This window comes from Onychomys torridus, chromosome 3 (genome assembly GCF_903995425.1).
Source record: "Onychomys torridus chromosome 3, mOncTor1.1, whole genome shotgun sequence".
NCBI lineage: Eukaryota > Metazoa > Chordata > Mammalia > Rodentia > Cricetidae > Onychomys > Onychomys torridus.
The window spans coordinates 39,531,115-39,552,477 of record NC_050445.1 but is presented as its reverse complement, the minus strand read 5'-3'; the positions used below and the strand labels follow the sequence as shown (position 1 = coordinate 39,552,477).

At 49.0% G+C, this 21,363-nt stretch overlaps 1 protein-coding gene across 2 annotated transcripts; it reads left to right on the top strand.

Annotated features, from left to right (window-relative positions):
* The first annotated feature begins 727 nt into the window (after nt 1-727).
* Cpa5 (carboxypeptidase A5) lies at nt 728-21,339 on the top strand. 2 transcript variants are annotated; one of them, XM_036182498.1, is made up of 12 exons: nt 728-1,153; nt 2,239-2,450; nt 3,708-3,789; nt 4,762-4,896; nt 12,877-12,975; nt 14,432-14,533; nt 15,698-15,799; nt 16,140-16,250; nt 16,689-16,779; nt 20,032-20,231; nt 20,534-20,618; nt 20,984-21,339. In XM_036182498.1, exons 2-12 carry the CDS (start codon nt 2,335-2,337, stop codon nt 21,169-21,171), a joined length of 1,311 nt encoding a protein of 436 aa, XP_036038391.1. In that variant the 5' UTR covers nt 728-1,153; nt 2,239-2,334; the 3' UTR covers nt 21,172-21,339. The 2 variants fall into 2 exon arrangements, with proteins under 2 accessions (XP_036038391.1, XP_036038392.1); XM_036182499.1 differs by lacking the exons at nt 728-1,153; nt 20,534-20,618 and having other exon boundaries at nt 2,335-2,450; nt 20,984-21,145.
* Nucleotides 21,340-21,363: the final 24 nt, after the last annotated feature.

The window sequence follows — 21,363 nt, the reverse complement described above, 5'->3', positions numbered from 1 at the left end:
CTCTTAGTTGTCTAGCTGGCTTTTTAGGACTGTATGAATCTGCAAATACTTTTATGGCACCCCATGATGCATTTAGAAAGATGTTGTTGAAAATATTGTGCCCTGCATCCTACTTGCTCTTTTTTGGGCAGGATTGTTTGGGTGTTTAACCCTGCCCACTTGCAGGAAGTAAAAGTCCTTCAACAAACTTATTTAAGGACACTTCCAGCTGTGTGTTTTCTGTCCTGAAGTGCTTTTCCCCGGGTAGCACATGCACAGTTGCCTGCTCCGTGCTCTGCATTGCCAACTTACCCGTTATTAATAATAAGGGCCAGGACTAAGCTGCACTGTTTTGCTTCCAGATCTTCAAGTGTTTGGCACATAGTAGGTGTTCCAGTAGACTGCTTATTGAGTAAATGATTAATGAACCATTAATGATGAGTGAGAAGCCAGTATGAAGTATTTTGTTAAACATATATACGTGTTTCTGCTTCAAATTTTGCCATTGGCTGTGGCACTCAGAGGGTGGATACATTCGCACTGGACTCTGCTGTCTGAGACTGTAGGCATTCCCTAAGTGGGGCTATTTAAATTAATGAAAATGAAACACAATTAAAAATTTCTCAGGCATGTCAAGGGGCCAGTTGACTGTCCTCCTGATGATGTGGAGGTGGAACTTTCCCATTATCGTAGAAAGTTCTATTGGAAGTGCTGCCATAGAATTCTCCAGAATTCCCAAGCGCTTCTCTTTCTCTCTGCTTACCCTTGTTCTCGCTCTAATTCTCTCTCTCTCTCTCTTTCCACCTCTCTCCCATTCCTAAACCAAGTACAGGGATATTTGTCTCATTGTTAGTGGCTTAAAATGATGCTTTTGAACAAGAGGATGCTGGGTGCTTTCGGTCACTAGTGCCATTCCCACTTTTTTCTTTTGAATTTCTGAGCTATTATTTACCAGCTCATTCTTTTATTCCCATGGCTACTAAAGCAGCACAATTGCTTTCTTTCCTAGGTCCTTAAGCCCTTTGCTAATGTTACTTTCTGAGCGTTTCCAAAGCTGGGGTTCTAGGAGAGTTTGGCAGGTCCGAACAGCTGACCCATGAAATAATGGAATAGGGCAGGGGGGTGGAGAGCGGGGCCAGCCATCAATAGAAGAGTGACCTCCTCAACACACATGGCCAGCTAATTGGCTATTGTGGGAAAGGATGGGTGGAGAGGGGGCTGCTGAGAATCTCTAGCGACAGTTAAGTGGCCTTTGTGGACAGAAAAACTCTGTTGGATTTTTGGCTTGGAATCTTCCCACCTCTTTCAGATTTTCTTGTTAGATTCACCCTGTGTCATTCAGGCCCCATCTTTCACTTCATTCTTTCAAGATGACTACTTTGTGTACTGGCTTCTCCTTTATTCTTACCATTCCCAATCCGTGAGGAGACTGTGTAGGGCTTCTGCAGGACTGAGAAGTGGACTTTGCTGTTTGTTTAGAACTGTACAAATAAATGACTGTCACGGCCTTCATGGCCTGCAGAAATGGCTCCGCCTGTCTCGGCAGAGCAATGGTGACTGTTTGATGGCAGAGATGAGGCGTCCTGGCTGAATTCCCCCTCTTATACATACAATACAGACCTCCTTTCTTCCACTCTCCCTTCACCTTCCCTGTTCCAGCAGGAGTACAGACCTGTAGCCACGAGGTAATGCCTTCTAAATAAGAAGACATTACGTGTGTCAGGTGTCACAAGCCAATTCATCCAGGTTGTCTCATCTAATACTCCAGGTCTCCTGTGAGGTAGGGAGGGAAGGTATTTTCGACAGCACCTGACTGGAGAGTCAGTTCACTGAGCGTTGACCAGGTCAAAGGCCCCAGTTCCTTACAAAGGGTCTGGGCACCCAGTTCTCTGTCCTGAGACCTGTGACCCTTCAGTGATGCTTACTTTCTTCTGTGTGGGGAGCATATGGCCCAGTGACAGGGTCAGTGTGTGGAAAGGGAAGAAGGGCAGAAGGAGCAGTTGTGTAGAGGGGACAGCCTAGAACCACTAGCTATTTCTCTTTCTCTGGAGATGGAGGATTTGACGCTTGTGAGGAGGTTGGCGCAGGGAATTTCCTCCCCATCCTGCAGAGGAAAGAAAAGCTAAGGGTCTTCCTTTTTCCCCTCTTTCCACCCCTTCCCAGTTAAAGAGGGAGGAGGGTTGGCTTGGTTCTCCAGGGCCTGAAATGTGGGTTCCATATGCCAGCCCTAGACCCTTAGAGCCTAATGTCCATTCTCAGGCCCGGCCTGCTGGCCTTTAGGTGACTTCCTGTCGTGAGGCCTAGGCTATGGCCAAGCTGGAAGAAAGCCCTTGAAGCTTGCCTGGAGGAAGAAGCATGCAGGGCCCCCTAGGCAGAGGAACAGGCCCTGGGCTGTCCCCTGTGGACATACGGACACTCCTGATCTGCACCTTGATCCTGGCTGTAGCTTGGGGCCAAGTGAATTTCACAGGGTGAGTGGCTGCAGCTTGGTAGGAAGGAAGATTGGCTGGGAGGGAAAAGATCTAAATGCTCTGAGTGTGTGTGTCTGTGTCTGTGGAGTGTGTGCAGTGTATGTGTCTGTGTCTGTGGAGTGTGTGCAGTGTGTGTGTCTGTGTGTATGAGTCTCTCTCTGTGTGTGTATGAGTCTGTGTGTGTGTGTGTGTGTGTGTGTGTGTGTGTGTGTGAGTCTCTCTCTCTCTGTGTATGAGTCTGTGTGTGTGTGTATGTATGTATGTGTACTCCTGGGTGAGATCAGACAAGTTTCAGCTCCCATCCAGAACCCCCTTCAGGCTCTTTGATCTGCCACTTGTACTCCAGGGCAGATGTTTGGCCATGTTATTCTTCTTCTCCAATCTAGAGTTCTAAATCTGAAGCTCAGGGTTAAGTTTTCAGGATTCTGAGAGGATCTCCTAAAATTGAGACTAGTTGGGAAGAGGGAACGGATCTAATGAAGTGGGAGGTGACAAGAGAGGATAATGAGGAAAGGGTTACTAGGATCAAAATCCATCATATGCATGCATGAAAAGATCATAACGAAACCCATTGGTAAGTACAATTAATATACATCAATAAAAAAACTTTAAAAACTTCTAAAATCACATGCAACAGATTATATCCATGTTCTTTAGGGCTGAAGGTTTATATTTCTCCTCAAATCCTTGAAGAAATTGTTAACCCTCATTAGACTATACACTCGTATAATCAAAAGTAGATGTGCTGTTATTCTCCTTTGAAGAGTAGCAAGCTCGAGCATACACACCAGGCCTCCCAATGTCCCAGGAGGTTGAGCTACAGACTATCCAGCAAGAAAGAGACACAGCTTAGAAAGGGAGTCACCTTCCAGGTCCCGGAACAAGGCGGGCAGAGAGCCAGCACCATCCCATCTCAGCTCCTGGAGCTCATGCTGTGGGACTCTAGCTCAGTCCACCTACCTACCCAGCTCAAAGGAGAAGCAAGCTGCTCTGCCAGGAGAGGCTGGTGTGGTGTGGTCTCCGCTTCTGCAGGGTTCAGCACGTGGAGCTCCCATTGGTTCCCCAGCCCCTTTGAATCTATCGTCTTGCCTCTCCATCCCTTCGCTCTGTGTGTGGGAGGGCAGACATGTGAGTCCTTGCTGAGTCTCCCCCATGCCGGGTCTCCTCCAGTCAGGTCTCCCTCTTCTCCCTACTACCTCTTTCCACCGGCCTAGCATTCCTGGAGACCGCCATCGCTTTCTCCCCATGTTTTCCCAGAGACCAGGTTCTTCGAGTCCTGGCCAAAAATGAGAAGCAGCTGTCACTTCTCAGGGATCTGGAGGGCCTGAAGCCCCAGAAGGTGAGGATTGCTCCTGGGGACTCGGCTGTCCTGCGCTTGTCACTGTCCACCTCCGCTCCTTGTCATGCCCCCTTACTCTCTCCCACCCCAAAACCTTCCTGAGGTCTCAAAAATGTTCACTAGATTGTGGACAAGTCCACATGTTCTCCGCCACATGTTAAGGCCATAAAGTTGGCTGGCCTTTGTCAGCTGGGATTCCTTTAGCCTTCCCTTCTGTCATGGATGGGGGAATGATGAGCATGCTCTGAAAACAGCCGCCATGTCCTAAAGCCATAGGAGAGCACAGATGTCCCTGCTGCCACGTAGCATAGGGGCTGCTCACATCTGTCTTCCAATTGGAATGGCTTCGCTTGGCAAACTTGTGTTGTATGTGTCTGTCAGCCTGGGTATCTGTTTCCAAGAACATTTGTCCTCGACAAGTTTTCACAATGGAAAACATTTTCTTTGACAATTATAATAGAGGGCTTTTGTTTGAGGGCTTGTAAAACAACCAGCTTTTTCTGGATGTGGCCCAAAGCTATTTGTAGGAGTGTCCCCATCAATGAGGGATTCTACCACTCTCCTGTGTCTCCATCTTACAGATTTATAGATAGACTAGGGTGTGGTGGACTCCAGCGTTGCCTCTTCTGCTTCTCAGGGGACCAGAAGAAGACATGCCTGCCTATTCAGGCCTGGGTTCTCATCCAGGCTAATGTCCTAGGTCATAGGAACTCAGAGGCTCTGTGGATCCAGGTGAAATACTGGCAGTGAGTGAGTCGAGATGGTAAAGATAACCAGGAAACAGAAAGAAGCTTGGTGAGGGGGGATTTATTCCTCTCTGCAAATGCTAGGATTTTCTTTAGGGAACTGGATCCCTTTGAAGTATAAAAGAAACCTAGCCCCCGGCCCCCAGGATGCCCACTGAATGAGTATATAAGGACAGGCAATAAACACAACTCTGTTTTTTTCTTTTCTTTATTTTTTGTGAACAAGGTGGACTTCTGGCGTGGTCCGGCCAGACCTAGCCTCCCTGTGGACATGAGAGTTCCCTTCTCTGAACTACATGATGTCAAAGCTTATCTAAAGTCTCACGGCCTTGCTTACAGCGTCATGATAAAGGACATCCAGGTGAGGTCCTACCCTGGGTCACACACAGTGAGGATCTCACTTTCCACATTCTTTTTGGTTGGTTCACACCATGGAGAAAACAAACAAACAAACAAACAAACAAAAAACAAAACAAAACAAAACAAAAACCCCTCAGGCCAAGTGCAGACATCTTGCTTGTGGATATCCAGCTGCATGTTTGAGGACACTTTATGGAAGAAATGAAATTGTACATTCCTGAGCTTGGGGATGTAGCTCAGTTGGTAGAATATTTGCCTAGCTTGCATGAGGCCCTGGGCTCAGTGCTCAGTTCTGCATAGAACTAGACATAAAACTGGGCATGGTGGCACATATCTGTAACTGCAGTGCTTGGGAGTTAAAGGCAGGAGGATCCTGAGCTATGTAGTGAGTTCAAGACCAACCTAGGGTACCTGATAAGCTGTCTCAAAACAAAAAGCAAACAAACATGACCACATGTATGCACACATGCAAAACCAAAACAAACTAAATAAAATATAAAAACAATACACATTTCTAAGAGGAATTATAAGTCTGGGATAGAGTTCCCTCACGGAGGCAAGGAGTGTGGCAATTGTGGATGTGCCCGTGTCTGGAAGACTTTGTAACTACCAGTAAAGGGTAGGAGAAAATGGCGACAGAAGGCAACAGCAAAGCTCCTTCCTAGGCCCCGCTGATGGTTTCCTCTTGTCCTCTGTTAGGTCTCAGACCTTCAGTACCAGAGGGATTCTAGTGGGGGAGGAAGCCCAGTACAACCCTGCTGACCCTCCCTCTCAGTTCCTAATGCGCTCTGAGCATCCCCCCACCCCCATGGGATTCTTCCAATATCCCAGGGAGTATGGCAGACCCTACCCAGGTTAGGGTAGAGAGAAAGGCATCTTAAACTCCCAAACTCCCTGTCCTCACTTGATTCCAGTCTTCCACTGTCTTTGCTAAGCACCATGAAAATCGATTTCATTTGCTCCGTGTTCAAGGACATCCCAAAGAGCCTTACCAGTCTGGGGAGATGGATCAGTTGGGAAAGTGCTTTCCACTCAAGCATGAGGACCTGAGTTGGATCTCCAGCACCCATATCAAGCACAGAGTATGCCTGTAATCCCAGTGCTGGGAGGTGGAGACAAGAGGATCCCGGGGGTTTCTGGCTAGCCAGTCTAGCTGAATCAGAGAACAAGAGGTTCAGTGAGAACCCTTGCCTCAAAAAATAAGGTGGAGAGTGATTGAGGAAGACATTGACTACTGGTCCTCCTGTGTACGGCCTGCACATATGACTTATGGGGAGGAGGTATTGGTAGCATGGCCTCCTCCCATAACAGATCCTTGGGTACCACTCAGACATTAAGCCTCCCAGGCTGCATCCTATGTACCTGTAGGATTGTAGCCACAGAGATTCATTCCTAACCACACTGTTCAGCACTAATCTCCTCTAAAGGCTTAGAGTGTGGGAACACGGAGCCTCCCAGCGCGCACACACTTGACACCGCATGCCGAGGGATCAACGCATTAGGCAACATTCCTTTCCCAGGCCAGCCCAGGGCTGGGGCACTGGGTCCATTCAAAGTCCTTTATCCCTCATCAGACACATCTGTTTCCCGCTCAACATGTGCGGGTGGGATGTTTCTCTAATTAAATCCCCCACAAACAAAAATGGGGAAGCTCACACAGACAAAAGAGGCTACCACATCAAAAGAACAGAACTGAGTTCTCATTTTTAGCCCATGCCTCTATTTTGAAGTCCCCATTTTCCTGCCTCGGCTGCGCCAGTCCTGGGAACCCAGCAGCATTTGGCAAACAGACACTCAGAAGCCTCAAAAAACTTCGTTGATTTCGGCATGTCAGGGAGAGCTCTTGGGTCACCCCTGAGCTCCCCTCACCGACCCCTTCTGGAGAGATCCTCTCCTGAAGTCCCCATGCCTGAACTCCTGTGAGATACCTTCCCAGGAAAATGCCCTGAACTCTGCAAGCAGAATTTCCAGCCAGCAGCCTGCAAAGCATCAAGCTGGGACTGCGGCCCCCGGGGTCACTCTGTGGCTTCGGAGGGCGCCAGGGGTGGGGGGAGGCTGTTGTTCCTGGTTGATTTGTGGTGACGGGGTGGGGGTTGGGGGTTGGGGGGTGCAGGTCAGAGGCTCAGAAGTACTGGCAGGGACTAGAAGGGATCTGCACACCAGGTTGATAGGGAGCAAGCTTATCTGAGATACTGACACACGAGCTCCAGTACTAGCAGTGTCCCCTCAAAGTGAGCCTTCACGAATGGTAGCTTGAATGATGTCAGTGGGTCTAGGACTGGCGTGTGCGTGTGTGTGTGGGGGGGGGAGTATACTGGTCTCCCCCAGATTCAGCTGCATTTCTCTTATTGATCGGTGGGTCGGTCGGTGCACCCCTGGCCTTAATAAGTGCTTGCTCTTGCTGAATTAATACATAAGAGAAGGCAAAGAAAAAAGAGGTGTGTTTGGCAGTTCCAGCCAGGCACAGTGGATCATGGAAAGCTTTGCAGGTTTTGATTTTTATCCAGAGGCTGGGAGGACTTTTGAGGAGGGGACCCCCGCAGACACACACACATATGTCTACTGTGTGCTGAGTATTGGGTGAGGCCCCTGGAAACACAGGAACTGCAAACAGAAACAAACCCACCAAGCTCAGGGCTGTATCCAGGGGAGCTGGAGAGTGGGGGGGGGGGGGGATGAGAGGGAGGGGAGTGAAAGGGTGGCGACAGAGGAGTGGGTGAGTGCCCTGATGAAGTGTGCACAGGTTGCTATGGGAGCGGATACCAGAGGCATGTCACAGGCGCTGTGAAGCAGTAATTACCCATTCGTGTGTCGGCTGAGCACGGAAGGGGGGCTTAAAGGGAAGGAGGCCCCCCACCCTGATCTGACTGCACGTGAAGGGCCTCTTCGGCCCTGTGAAGTGGGAGGGGTTTATCCCCCAAACCGTAGATAGAAAGGGAGACTTAGGGGGTCTTTTACACCACCAGGTTTACATTTTAGAAAAGCTCCTCTTCCTGAGGTGGTGTTCGGCTGGGGACAGACAGGGCCCGGGAGACTGACAGGCAGGAGGTTGGTGCGGGGAAACTGCTGTGGGCCAGGCAAGAAATTATCTGATTCCGAGGGGCTTGATTTGCATTTAATTTTTCTTCACCTCTTCATTCTTTTCAGTCCTTCAGTGTTTTTTTTTTTTTTTCCCCTCCCTGGGATGAGTCACCACCAAAAGGTCTCACTTGAGCAATCAGTGCTTCGGATTTTAATGGCTTTTTTCTGATTGCAAAATTAATAAATATTCATGTTAGATAATTTGGAAAACAGGGGAAAAGCGCAAGAAGAAAAACAAAAATCACCCATGCTCTGACCATGCAGAGAGAAATACAATTTGGTATAAATCCCGCTCCACCAGCTCCTCTCTGTAGGCTTACCCACATCAGCATACAAATAGGTAGCTATTGAGCTTTCTGAAAAAAATAAATCCTCCTGATCCGTCTCTGTCCCCTCTCTAGCTACCACCCTATTTCTCTGCTTCCTTCTAGAACAAAACTCAGAATACTGAGTTTTTATTTGTTCTGACTACCAATTTCCTTTGGCAGGCTGCCTGCCCCCGCTTCACCAAAAGGGTGCTGGGCAAAGGCCCGGGGACCACTGGGTCCATGTGTGCTCTAGTTGTCCAGCTCTGGTGCAGCTCGGCGGAGTCTCTCCTCTGGTCTCCTAGGACGCTTTACTGTTCCTGGCTCTGCTGGCTCCATGGTCTTTCTGTTGATCACAGGAACTAAGACCGGTCTCCACACCTTGGTCCAGGGTGACCGAGCTAAGTCCCTCCCACCTCCTCAGGACCCCTTATGTCTCCAGCGAGTCTTCCCGGCACTCCAGAGCCTTTCAATAGTCTGCATGGCTGCCTGAGGGTCCTTGCAAACTCTTCAGGTACAGCAGGAGCACCCCAAGTCCCTGTCTGCTCCTCCACAGCCTCTGGGAGCTCAGGAGCCTCCTGGGAGTCATTCTGGACTCCCTTCTCAAGCCCTCCACCCAGCCTACCAAAGATCCTGCAGGTTCTTCCTTCAAATACTTCTGATGCATCCCAAACTACCACTGTGGATCAGATAATTATCACTAGGGGACTGTACAGTGTCCCGCAAAGGGTCTCACTAAAACTCAAGATCCTCCTGCCTCAACCTCCATGAGAATTGGGATCATCGGAGTGCCAGGCTGTGTTCCCGGAACTGTCTGTTCTCTCCAACTTTATCCTTGCTTCCCTAGTATCCATTCTCCAAGCAGCAGCCAGATGAGTCCTTTACAAAATACACAAATCCAATTGTATTCCTCCTCTGCTTGACACTCTTCAGTTGGGACTGGGTGTCTCACCTCTCTGGAGATGGAGCTAAGAGGATGTTAACTTCCAGGCTGACTATATAGTAAGACTCTGTCTTAAGTGAGTGAGTGAGTGAGTAAGTAAGTGAATAAATAAATTTTTGAAAGCAGGAAGGAAGGAACACAGGCAGGCAGGCAAGCTCTCCAGGGGCTTCTTTCCAACTCAAAATAAACGCAAAGTCCTTGAAAAGGCCAAGGTTCCACATGAGCCCCCCCCCCCCCCCCCCCCGGAAGTCACCCTTGCTGCCTCTTGCTCTGTGCCTGCCATCTCTGACCTTGCCTGAAGCACTCCTGACTCAGGGCCCTGGGCAGTATTCACATCTCAAGCCTTTGTCTCTGCTGCTGGTGTCATCCGGGAATGCCGTTTGGGCAGGTATCCGCACAGCTCATTTGCTCACAGCCTTCACCTTTCTTTAAACTGTACCTGTCCCTCTGCTACTTCCACAGTCCCCTGTCATGGCCATCCTCCTCCTCTTCCTCCTAACTAAAGTTAGCTGGTATTTACTGTGTGCCAGGCTGATCCCCAGGACAGCACTTTTAGGTCCATGCTAAAGTGTATGATAAAATAGACCTCATTGTACGAGGGGAAACTGAGGCAGAGCCCAAATTAGTGTCTCATCTGAGACAGTCTGACTAGGGGACCACACTGGGTCATTCAAGATGGTTGCTTGTGTGTGGTGTTTTAACTTGGGTTTCACTACCCAATGGTTCATTCAGCCTTAACTGCTGAGGGGCTCCATTTTAACAATGTCAGGTCTGTAGCTGCTCTCAGATGTGGTGCTCACAGAGCAAACATTAGGCCTAGAAAAGAGGGTCAGAGAGAATCTAAGAGAACTTGCTGCTGAAAACACACAGCTCCCCACCGTGAGCTGTGTCTATGGAGGTCTGTGGTTGGAGCAGGCTGCATGGAGATTGGCATTCTTCAGGCCTCAGCTCCACCTTTGGGATCCTGGTTGCTTCGTTCCCTCACCACTGGGGTGGTTTTTTGTTTGTTTGTTGGTTTGTTTGTTTGTTTTTGTTTTGTCTTGCAAGGCCTCACCCTCCCTTATTCCTGTAACAAATGAATTCACATTCAGGTGTCACAGTCCTGTCAAGTTACGGCTTCCAGGGAGAGCAAATGTCTGACTTCTGAGCTTCTCAGCCTAGTGCTTTCCCCCCTGAGGAGCCTGACGGGTGGGTGGGTGTGGGTGAAGGGTGTGTGTGGGGTGTCTGACATCCTGAACCCATGCAAGGCCTTCTCAGCTCTCAGCCTCTTCCCTCACCCCCAGAAGGGAGCAAACATTTGTTGAGTTTTCAGGCCAGGGTAGATTAATGTTCCTGGAATCGAGGGCCAGCTGTAAGGGCTCAGGGTTCCCAGCTCCTAGGAGGGTGTCCTGTACATTTATGGGACTGGGAAGGTGTTTGGAAAGACATTTGCAGTTAGGTGCCAACCTCCCATTTGCCTCCAACCTGACTGTGGAACCAAGGCTGGATTCTTCAAAGCTGTTTCCTATGGGTGTCCCTGGTCATATTGGAAGAACTGAGCCATCCAGGACTTCCCAATTTTCCCACCATCCATTCCCAACTCAAGCCCTACTACACCCTGGAGCATTAGAGCTCCCAACCTGTAGCTGCATTCTGGTGGGTGCAGAGAAAGACCAGGCCTGCCTGGACTCAGCTGTCAGCCTTCTCACAGCTGCTCATGACAGCTGGTTGTACCAGCCCTCACCTCAGTGACAGACAGACATTTGTCATGGTGGGCTGCTGAGATTTGGGTGGATTTCCTGGGAAGAAAACATTCCTTTATGAGAGCTTTCCCAGGGCTGTGCTTGTGAGTGGCCCACAAGGACAAGTCTCCTCCAGCCATGTCTGACTTACCCAGTCATTTTGGCTTTGCCCAAATGGGAGCCTCAAGCTGGGCCAGCCTAGCTAGAAACATGGCAGTTATAATTATTGAACATGTAGTTGGTGCTGAGACAATAAGTCATAGGAGCCCCAGACATTGATTTCCAGGCCCATTTTAAAAACCTATAATCTATAAATTTGAGGGTTGTGAGCAAGTGGACAGAGCCCCTTCAGAAGAATGAGTCACTGGGCAAATAGCCTCATGCATAGTAGAGGGTGGGGACCCTCTCTCTCCCCTAGCCCTGGGCCTGAAGACACTGCAGCTGGTACTTCACATTTAGCTAGTCAGGCTTTGGTTCCGATATTATTTATTCACTTAAAAGCCCTTGCTCACTGAAGTGGTATAAGCATGTTGCCAAAATGTAAAATCAGAGTATGGGGAAAATGTTCAAAATTCTAATCTTATTCGAACAGGCACCATTAGCATTTTGTTATATTTATTTTTGGCATTTCAATGTCTTGTTTTCCTGTGCTTGAGGATACTTGAGTTTTCATTACTTGAAAAAACTTTTTAATTGCGAGAATAATATGATGGAGTTTTCAGCTGTTAACATTTCGCATACTTCTGTTTCCTCTCTTTATCTATATTTATTTATATACACACAGATCTGCGAAGCTGTGTGTATATGCTATTACTGTTAGCCTTTAGTTCTTGGAGCTTGGCTTAGGAATCCACTGCTGGGGACTAGAAGACCTGGTTTCCATCTCGTCTCTGCCACTTCTCAGCTTTGCATTGAAGGGCTGTCACCTCTCCAATCTGTTTTATCTCTAAAACACTCCAACCCTGACTTCATTCCTTTCCTGGAATCTGGTCATCTGACCAGATCAAGTGAGAGAGAGAACAGAGGATAAAGATACTTCATAGACCAAAGGGCACTGGTCACCAAATAAGGCAATGTCCAAACTGTGACCCAGAGCTTCAGGAGGTCCCTTTGGGTTGATGACAATGCTGGCTCACATTCTCAGGCACAAGGGCATTTCCCATACTGAACAATCAATGCTAGTCTTGGGGTGCCTTAGGTTAGGACCTGCCTGTCTGTCACACTCTCACCTGAGCTGGGAACAGTGTCCCAGCAGTGATATCAGCAGTGGGTAGTATGAGTGCTCAACAGTCAGCCTAGGCACTTGGGTGACCTCTCTTCCCATGGTCAGTGGGAACCATTACATTACAGCAAGCCAACACCCCAAGACATTGCTTCTATCTCATGTGTGCTGTGTCTGGCAGGCAGTTAACATGATGAGTGAGAAAACTCATACATTCAGCATGATTTGGGCTGGCTTTGTCCATGTCTGCCTTTCTGTCTGGCTTGGATACCAGTTGTCTAGACTACTTCCTGGAAGAAGAGTTGAGGTTGGAAGTCAGAGCAGTCATCTGCTCCCTTAGGGTGGTCAGTGTTCATGGTTCAGTGTTACAAAGTACAAAAACAACATTGGCAGGAGCCTGTGACCATCCTCCTAAATACACCTTCATACACATCGCTACCTTTTGTCCTGTGAGGCAGCACAACTGAGACCATTGTCCTAGTTCTTAAGATGAGGAAACCAAGGTTACAGCAAGTAACACAGGGGTTGGGAGCAGAGACACTTAGAGCCTGTCCCTTCAGCCTGACTCATCTACGTTCCTCTGGGCAAAGAGAGCGTGGATGCAGGTACACGGAGAATCACCCTTCTGTTGCACGGCACACAATCATGGTGGTTCATTCCCAGGGTGGAGCTCTCCTCTGCCTCTCCAATGTGTCTTCCTATCTCCTAGGTGCTGCTGGATGAAGAGAGAGATGCCATGGCGAGGTCCCGAAGGCTGGAGCGCAGCACCAGTAGCTTCAGCTACTCTTCTTACCATACACTGGAGGAGGTAGGACCACCTGGGCAAGCTCCCATGCTTCAGAACCCCGGGACCTGCTTGGGATCAGGCAAAGACTAGAGAAGGATTCTGGGACTATAAGAGCCTGTGAACATGGGGAGTGCAGAGAAAATACATTAGGTAAAGGGATGTTGGGTGGCAGGCAGCCTAAAGGGGTCCAGCGTCAGATTGCGGGGACTACAGCTCAGACGTACAAGAGGCAGGCTCAGAGCCCAGGGAATGGTTCTTCCGTTGGCACACTAAGGTGTGGATCCATGACAGGCCAGAACAGAGTAGGTGGAGACTGCATTCACAGCCCATCCCCTGACCAGTGATTCATTGATCTCATTGTGACCAGTCCTGGTGTTCTGTGGCCCCAGCTATGGATTCCTGAGGTCTGAGGAGCATCAATCCAGACACACTGGGAAGCCATGCTTATAGAAACAAGCAGTTGCTTGTACTTGGAGGAAATGTATGATCATAGTGACAGGCAGCTAGGACAGATTTTTAGCAATGGTCACCATGTTTAAGGGAGAACATACAGACAGGTACAAGAACTTCCACTTCAGAAAGAAACTCAAGGCACAGGTCTCATTTGCCTGCAAAGGATATGACACTATTGATATTGTCTCCTCCATCCCTCTTCTATTTCATAAGCCCTGTAATAGAGAATCCATTTTCTTTCTAATGTTTATTCATTGATATGTACTGAAAGGACAAGAAAATGAGCTAATATAGGCTGTCACTGTTATTGATGTCAACAATAAATAAAATACTACCCTTCCCTCCAAGCTGCTGAGTCTAGAAGGAGTGAAAAAGATATAAGACGGCACTCCACAGTTTATGAGATCTGTCGGGGGATAAAACAGACCACAGAGTGAAGACAAGAGAATGCATTTGCAACAGAGAGATCTATGCAGGCCATGTCTAGGAATTTATTTATTTATATTATTTTTTAGACAGGGTCTTCCTATGTAGCCCAGGCTGGCTTGAATTGCTGACCCTCCTGCCTCAGCTTCTCAAGGGTTGGGATTACAGACATGTGCTACCCCAGGCAGCTCATGCCTAGGATTTGAGTGGGCTCAATACATGCTGTTCTCTCACATGAAAGTATAGCTCTGCATGGACATAAGGAGCCTGGCATTCTAGCCAGGCCACAAGTCAAGCTCCTTTTTCTCTGAGGGCATCTTTAGGGTTTGCATAAGTTTGTTTGTTTGTTTTTTTGTTTTTGTTTTTGTTTTTGTTTTTGAGCTGAGGATCAAACCTAGGGCCTTGCACTTGCTAGGCAAGCACTCTACCACTGAGCTAAATCCCCAACCCCAGGTTTGCGCATCTTGATCCACATTCTTTTACACTCTCAAGAGAAGCAATAAAGAAGGTGGGATGGATGAACAATATTCATTGACATGCTTAGAACTCACCCCGCCCCCCATTTAACCGCCAATCTGATAGACTTCGTTGCTTTCAGATATATAGTTGGATTGACAACTTTGTAGCTGAACATTCTAATCTCGTCTCCAAAATTCACATTGGCAACAGCTTTGAAAATCGGTCCATTCTTGTCCTGAAGGTAAGAGCCTACCGCATCAGGCAGTAGACCAGAGAGTGGGTGTCTTTATCATAAGATTGAACTTATAAGTAGCTGGGTGGGAGTTTCTGAATAGCAAAGATATGCATATACTATAGTACAGATCCATGAGCTTTGTGCAATCAGGGAATCACCTCTGCAGGTATGGACAGGTGGCAGTGCCGTGGCCTGGGCAGGAAGCAGTGGAAGGTTGCTAAGAGACAGGGCTGTGGAGTGGTCCTTGTCAGCTCTGCTTGGTGTGAGTGAGTGTGAATCAGTACCTTTCCAGTTGCCAAACTTGACTCACCTGCTAAGTAAGAAGGGAGGTGCACATGGGTTCAGTTGGTAAGGACTGAGGTCATCTGGCTTAGGCAGCCCTACAGGTAGGCTTGCAGCTCTGGAGAAACCTTCCAGCCCTTCGTAGGGGCCACTGAACAGAGCTGGAGCAAGCTGTCTTGCCCTTAGTCATGGTGGGAACAGGGTGGGCGGCACAACCCTCCCAGAAAAGAATCCCTAGCCTCTGCTCCAGTGTGTGAACTATACGGGGTGCTCCACATCGATTGTGGAGGAGGCTAGGCACTGAGGCGCTCACCCGGCTCTGGCGGATGCTTCGCAACAGTCACATGACCTTGCCTAACCTGACCTTGACTTCCCTTGCCTCTGCTCTGCTCTCCCATCAGGCATTGCCACAGTCTCTCTCTCTAAAAGGATGTTGCTCCTCCAAGTGTGGCTTTGCACCCCAGTCCTCACCCTCTGAAATAACATGTGTTAGAACTGCAAACTTTACAGGCCTCTCTAGACCCACTGCACCATAACCTGCATACTAAGATTTCCATGAGAGCACGTGCCCATTGACGTCTGAGAGGCACAAGTCTTAAGGTGCTTTCAGTCTTGGGAAATTCTGTGTTCCAGGCTGGGTGGCTTTGCCTTCCAAGAATCCCGCTGTAAGGCAAAGGTCAGGGCGTGTATTGGTACTTCACTGGTGAGTGTGTGTGTGTGTGTGTGTGTGTGTGTGTGTGTGTGTGTGTATCACCAGCGTGTTCTCCTTGTCTCAGGTTGAGAACTCTGGCATACTGATTCATTCCAGACAGTGAAGGTGTATCTGGAGGGACAGCACCATGGCTGTCTTGGTCATCCCTCTGTTTGTGATCTTATTCTTTCCCCCAGTTCAGCACTGGAGGTTCAAATCGCCGGGCTGTCTGGATCGACACTGGGATCCATTCCCGAGAGTGGATCACCCACGCCACTGGCATCTGGATCTCAAAGAAGGTCAGCTGGGACTGGCAACTGGGGAAATAGCATCAAGGGACTGGGACCAGAGGGAGGGAACTTTTGGGTATTTAAAGGGACCTCTAGTTGAAAAATCTGACTTGGATCCTTTAAATTCAGGGTTCTCTGTCCCCTTCTGTCCTTTGGAACATCATCATACGTTCTGGCCTTCGATGATTAGGGAGTTTGGCTAGCCTCTGGTTTCTAGTCTTTTAAAACTCAGCTTTTGGTTCTGTGTGGGGTATGTTTGATGACCCAATGCCTCCTCTTCCTGTGTAAGAGCTCTACTGCACCCCAGGGGACCCTGGAAAGGAGCTCCTGCTGTCACCCTCTCTTGCAGATTGCCAATACATATGGCAAAGACCACGTCTTGAAAAAAATATTGAATGCCATGGACATTTTCATTGAGATTGTCACCAACCCTGATGGCTTTGCTTTTACTCACAGCATGGTAAGGGTGGCGGGGATCCCCAGTGGTGGTCATCTGGAGTGTGTGTTGGGGCAGGGAAATGTCATGGCAGACTCTGGAGCTGGCTTCTTCAGGGACTTTCCACAGAGAGCCTGCCTGGTAAAAAGAGGGCTGCAGGGGTATTACAGCTATGAGATTTAAACCATCTTTCCCAACAACATGCCCACTGGCTGAGGAAGCTTCTATTGGCAGTGTAAGATTACATTTCTCCCTCAGCCCTCCCTTGAACCACAGAAGATCCATTCTGCACACAGCCTGGCCCAGCTCCATGTCAGCCCATTCTGTCCCCTGAGGCTCCTTCCCTTTGTTCCTTCCAGCCCCACTTAGGACCCTCTCACCTTGTCATGGGCCAGGATGTCAGCTCTTCCATCCTTGGGGGTGGGCCCAGTTAATGAGGTTGCATGCCCTGGGCTTTCTCAGAATCGCTTGTGGAGAAAAAACAAGTCAAGTCAACACGGCATCGCCTGCATCGGCGTGGACCTCAACAGGAACTGGAAGATAGGCTTTGGAGGTAAGGCAGTCTGTTCCATCCAGGGCAGAGCTTGAGGAGGAGTGGTTGGTCTTCAATAGGTTCCCTCATACCATCGGACTGGGTTGACTCCTAGGTTGGGAGGCATGGACAATATCATTGGCTAATATATGTGTGTCATGGCCAGGGTCAGGTGAGCACACAGCTAAGACTGACTGTGGTATGTAGGTGAGATTGCATGTAGGATACGTGGATCCATATACTAAGTCTTTAAGGGAACCTTTAGCTATTAAAATGAAGACACATTGCAAGTATCAAATCCTTAACATGGCAGAGAAAAGCTCCAGGAAGCTAGCTCATTCTGGCAGAGTTATACCATCTCATGGCCGGCTTAGCAGCTTTTTCTTGAGTTCTTTGATGATCTCTCCTGATTGTTTCTCTTTCACATGTGCCAAAGGCACAGAGACTAGACAGGGAAACCAAGTCTTCTAGAATGTTCAGAGGGAATACCAGAATCCCAGCCAAGCAGCAATTGGATGAGTGGGATTCCAGGACCAGCCAGGGTAGTCTACAGGATACATACAGCCTACAGCCCCAGATACAGTATCTATACTCTGCAGTGGAGACAAACAGATCCATCCATCCATAGATTGGCGGCCAAGCTAATGATATAATAGTCTAGCTCTAGGTGTCTGTGGCTCTGTAAATCTGTTTTTTTTTTTTTTTTTTTTTTGAGTTTGTTAACAGTAAAAACTAAGGAAATTTCTAAAGGATGGATAGCAAAGCCCCCAGGTCACACGGTGGTGGGTGCCCGAGGATCAGGGTCATATGTAACTACTGTGGTAAGGGATCACGTTGTAAAATTAGACTTGTCTGCCTCCAGATTGACCAGGGTTGGCCTAGGTGGGCAGCCATGGCTCTAAGACCTGGTAGTACTCACAGAAACTGAGGCAGCCCAGTTTAGAGGTAGATAAATTCTGTCTTAAAGAAAATAACATTTGTGGGTCTCTCTGTAAACAAATAAAATAAAAATCTGTAGATACACAATGTAAAAACTGTTATGGGGGTGGGGGGCCCAAAGGGGTGGAAAAGTTCCCATAATCCCCCTACCCAAAGATTAGTGCTTTAATAATTCACCATGTACTTTTCAGAGATTTCCCCTTGCTACAAATTAGATTTTTAGAGAAGGAAAAATAAACAGCTAATGAATCCATTAGCAGATACTTGTGAGACAGGCAGGCTCAGAGGACCTTGACTGTGGACGTCAGAGAGGCAGGCAGCTAATTCCCATTTGGGCAGGGGAGATTAGTTTATTCTGCTTAGCTCAAACCAGAACTAATGGCCTGAAGTGTTTCTCCATATTTGGGCAAAGCCACCTGGCCGTTGGCAGGGGAACCGCTCTCCCTGCGTGGGCGGTAAACACAGACAAAGCTTTCAGCCTCCCAGCTCTGCTCATCTGTTGCTATTTGTCATTCATCAAGTGGAGCAGGTGCAGGAGCTCATCAGACGCAACAAACAAGGCCACTGTGCCCGCGCCAGTCCGGGCGCTGCTCTCCCTCTTCTAACCAGGGTCCCCCAACCGTAGGCAAGGACCACCCAACTGAGAAGGGGTGTGCTCTGGGTTGATGGAATGGCCTCTGGGCTCTCTGGCCAGGAATAATGAGTGACTCGCAGGAAGATTTTGTTTATGGTTTTATGTTGTCTTCAGTGTTGTATCGTGGGTAGTCTAGAGACCATCCCTCAGGTACCATCCTCCCCTGAACTCCTGGGGAGGAACGTTCGGAGTGGCCTGCAGTCAGCCCCCAGGGACAGGAAGGCTGTTCTGGTTCCTTCTCAAAGCGTCAGAAGTTGGAGGAGACTGTGTGGTCTCTGAGTAGGGCTTGGATGTTAGATGCAGTCATTTCTGGGACACAGAGGGGAGATGGAAGTGGGGATTTTCCTTCCCCATGAGTTGCTAACTCACAAATCTTGACCAGCCCTTGTCCAGTACTATATGACATAGTTCTGGGGGAAAGAGATGAGTGGGCAAGGCACCTAAGTCCTAAGAGGGGCAGCAAACTCAACGGGCCGAAAAATGGAAGCACAGGCCTGGGGATGTGGCTGAGTAACAGGGCACTTTACCCCCCCCCCCCCCCATGTACACATGCATTCATGCTCCCATGAGTACACACACACACACACACACACACACACACACACACACACTCATCTCTTTGCCCTCTCCTCCAAGTAGGTTCCCTGAGAAAAATTCTCAAAAGCCTCTTCTGTGATTCTTCTGTGACTCAGGCCAGCCTCAAGCAGCTCTGGGGACCCATTTTGTCTGTCCCTGGGCCACAAGGCCATGGGGCTTCTAGGACTGTAGCTGGGAACCAAGCTTCAGTAGATACTGAGTTTGAGCCCCTGACTAGTATGAACCCCAAAAGAGCCAACCAAAGGGTTGCTGCTTCAGAGGCTGGGATTGGGGCAGAGGGCTGGGTTGCTTCTGGATGCACCTGTCCAGGCAGACCTGCCTCTCCAATGGACAGTCAGGACTTAACCCAAAGGATAAGTCATGGGTGCTCCCTGCAAACCTACAGAGTTCCGGAGTAGAGATGTGGCTCCATTCTTCACCCTGATGTATAAGGTGAAGAATACAACAGTAACAACACTACATAACTCAAAGTTTATCTTGCACACACAGTCCCAGGTGGGCAGCTGCCTCTCTGACACCTCTCTTCAGTGGTGGCAGAGGGACCCATCACATTGCTTCTGTCCAGAAGCTTTTGCTTCAGACACACAGAAGAGAATGTGGAGTCACCCTTTCTTCCTTCCTCCCTCCCTCTCTCCCCTCTCTCTTCTCTTCTCTTCTCTTCTCTTCTCTTCTCTTCTCTTCTCTTCTCTTCTCTTCTCTTCTCTTCTCTTCTCTTCTCTTCTCTCTCTCTCTCTCTCTCTCTCTCTCTCTCTCTCTCTCTCTTTCTTTTTTTGGAGCTGGGGTCTCTCTGTGTAGCCCTCGCTGTTCTCCAGGACTCTCTCTGCAGACCAGGCTGTCCTTGAACTCACAGAGATCTGTCTGCCTCTGCCTCCTGAGTGCTGGGATTAAAGGCATGCATTACCAGGTCTGGCTACCTTTTTCCTTAACAGCTTCAAAACGGAGCAGACACATCATTTCTGCTTACATTTTCATTGGCCAGAAGCAGTCACATGACCTCAATCAACTTGCAAAAAGAGCTTGCAAGACATAAGGGTGTTTCATGAACACTGTTTTGCCATACCTGGGTATTCTGACTCTTTGGGTGGTTTTATTTTTGCCTTCAGGAAATGGTTCTAACAAAAACCCCTGCTCAGAGACTTATCGAGGGCCCTCACCTGAGTCGGAGCCAGAGGTAGCTGCAATTGTGGGCTTCATCTCGAGCCATGGGAACTTCAAAGCTCTGATCTCCATCCACAGCTACTCTCAGATGGTCATGTACCCTTATGGCCACTCTCTGGAGCCTGTGCCAAACCACGAGGAGCTGGTAAGATGGGCTGTTTAGAGCGTGGGAAAGCAGAAGGCCTCTCTCTAGGAAAGCCCATCCCTGGTGCATCCCCAGGTGGTTCAGACTTTGACTCCCAGGATGAGGGTCTGGACCAATGATAGGAGACCCCATAATAGGAAGAATCAGTAGAGCTGTTCTCATGTGTGATCAAGTTCAAATCTGGAGGTCTTGTACTATGGACATGGTCAACCTCCAGGCTTCCCAAATGCACACTTCCACCAGCTGCGGGGCGCACAGGGCTGGGGAGCCCCTGCCTCTTACCCTTTGGCTGTCATTTGCAGTTCAATCTGGCCAAGGACACAGTGAAGGCTCTGCACAAGGTGCACGGGATCGAGTACATTTTTGGAAGCATCAGTACCACCCTCTGTGAGTGAGCGTTATCTGCCTGGGGCAGGGCAGGTGCAGCTTGAGCAGAACCACTGGCCTAGCTGGGCTGGGTGGATGGTGGCATCCAGGCAGCTGTTTGCCTGCAGCATCAGATCCTGCTATCTGGCCTATTTCAAAGTTCCTCCAGGGGAAAGATTCTCAGTCTGTTGGCCTATTTCTGCAAGGGGGGAAAGTTGGTTGGGGGTGGGTGGGGTAGGGTCCAGGATGAGGTCTGAATCTGGAAGTCTGATGTGATTGGGTCCAGGTGGGCTGCAGCGCCCACTTTGCACACAGGATTCTTCTATACCCTGTGGCCACGTCTTCTCCTTCTTTCCCCGGGCACTTTTTGGCCCTTTTCTTTTCAGATACAGCCAGTGGGATCACGGTGGACTGGGCCTATGACAGTGGCATCAAGTATGCCTTCAGCTTCGAGCTCCGGGACACTGGACAATATGGCTTCCTGTTGCCAGCCTCACAGATCGTTCCCACAGCCCAGGAGACATGGATGGCGATTCGGACCATCATGAAACACACCCTGAATCACCCCTATTAGCCACATTACTCAGGCCAGAGCAGTTGGGGTTCACCCCTCTCCCCAAGGCCTGGGACTCCTCCTGAATCCCAAGTTAAGCACCCCTTCCCCACACCCTTGTTGGACCCTTAGCAAATAGAAGCGAGTTTGAACAGCCTGCTGCCTCTAGTGTTTGTTGTTACCTCTTTGTGCTCGGTTGAGAAGGGACAGTCT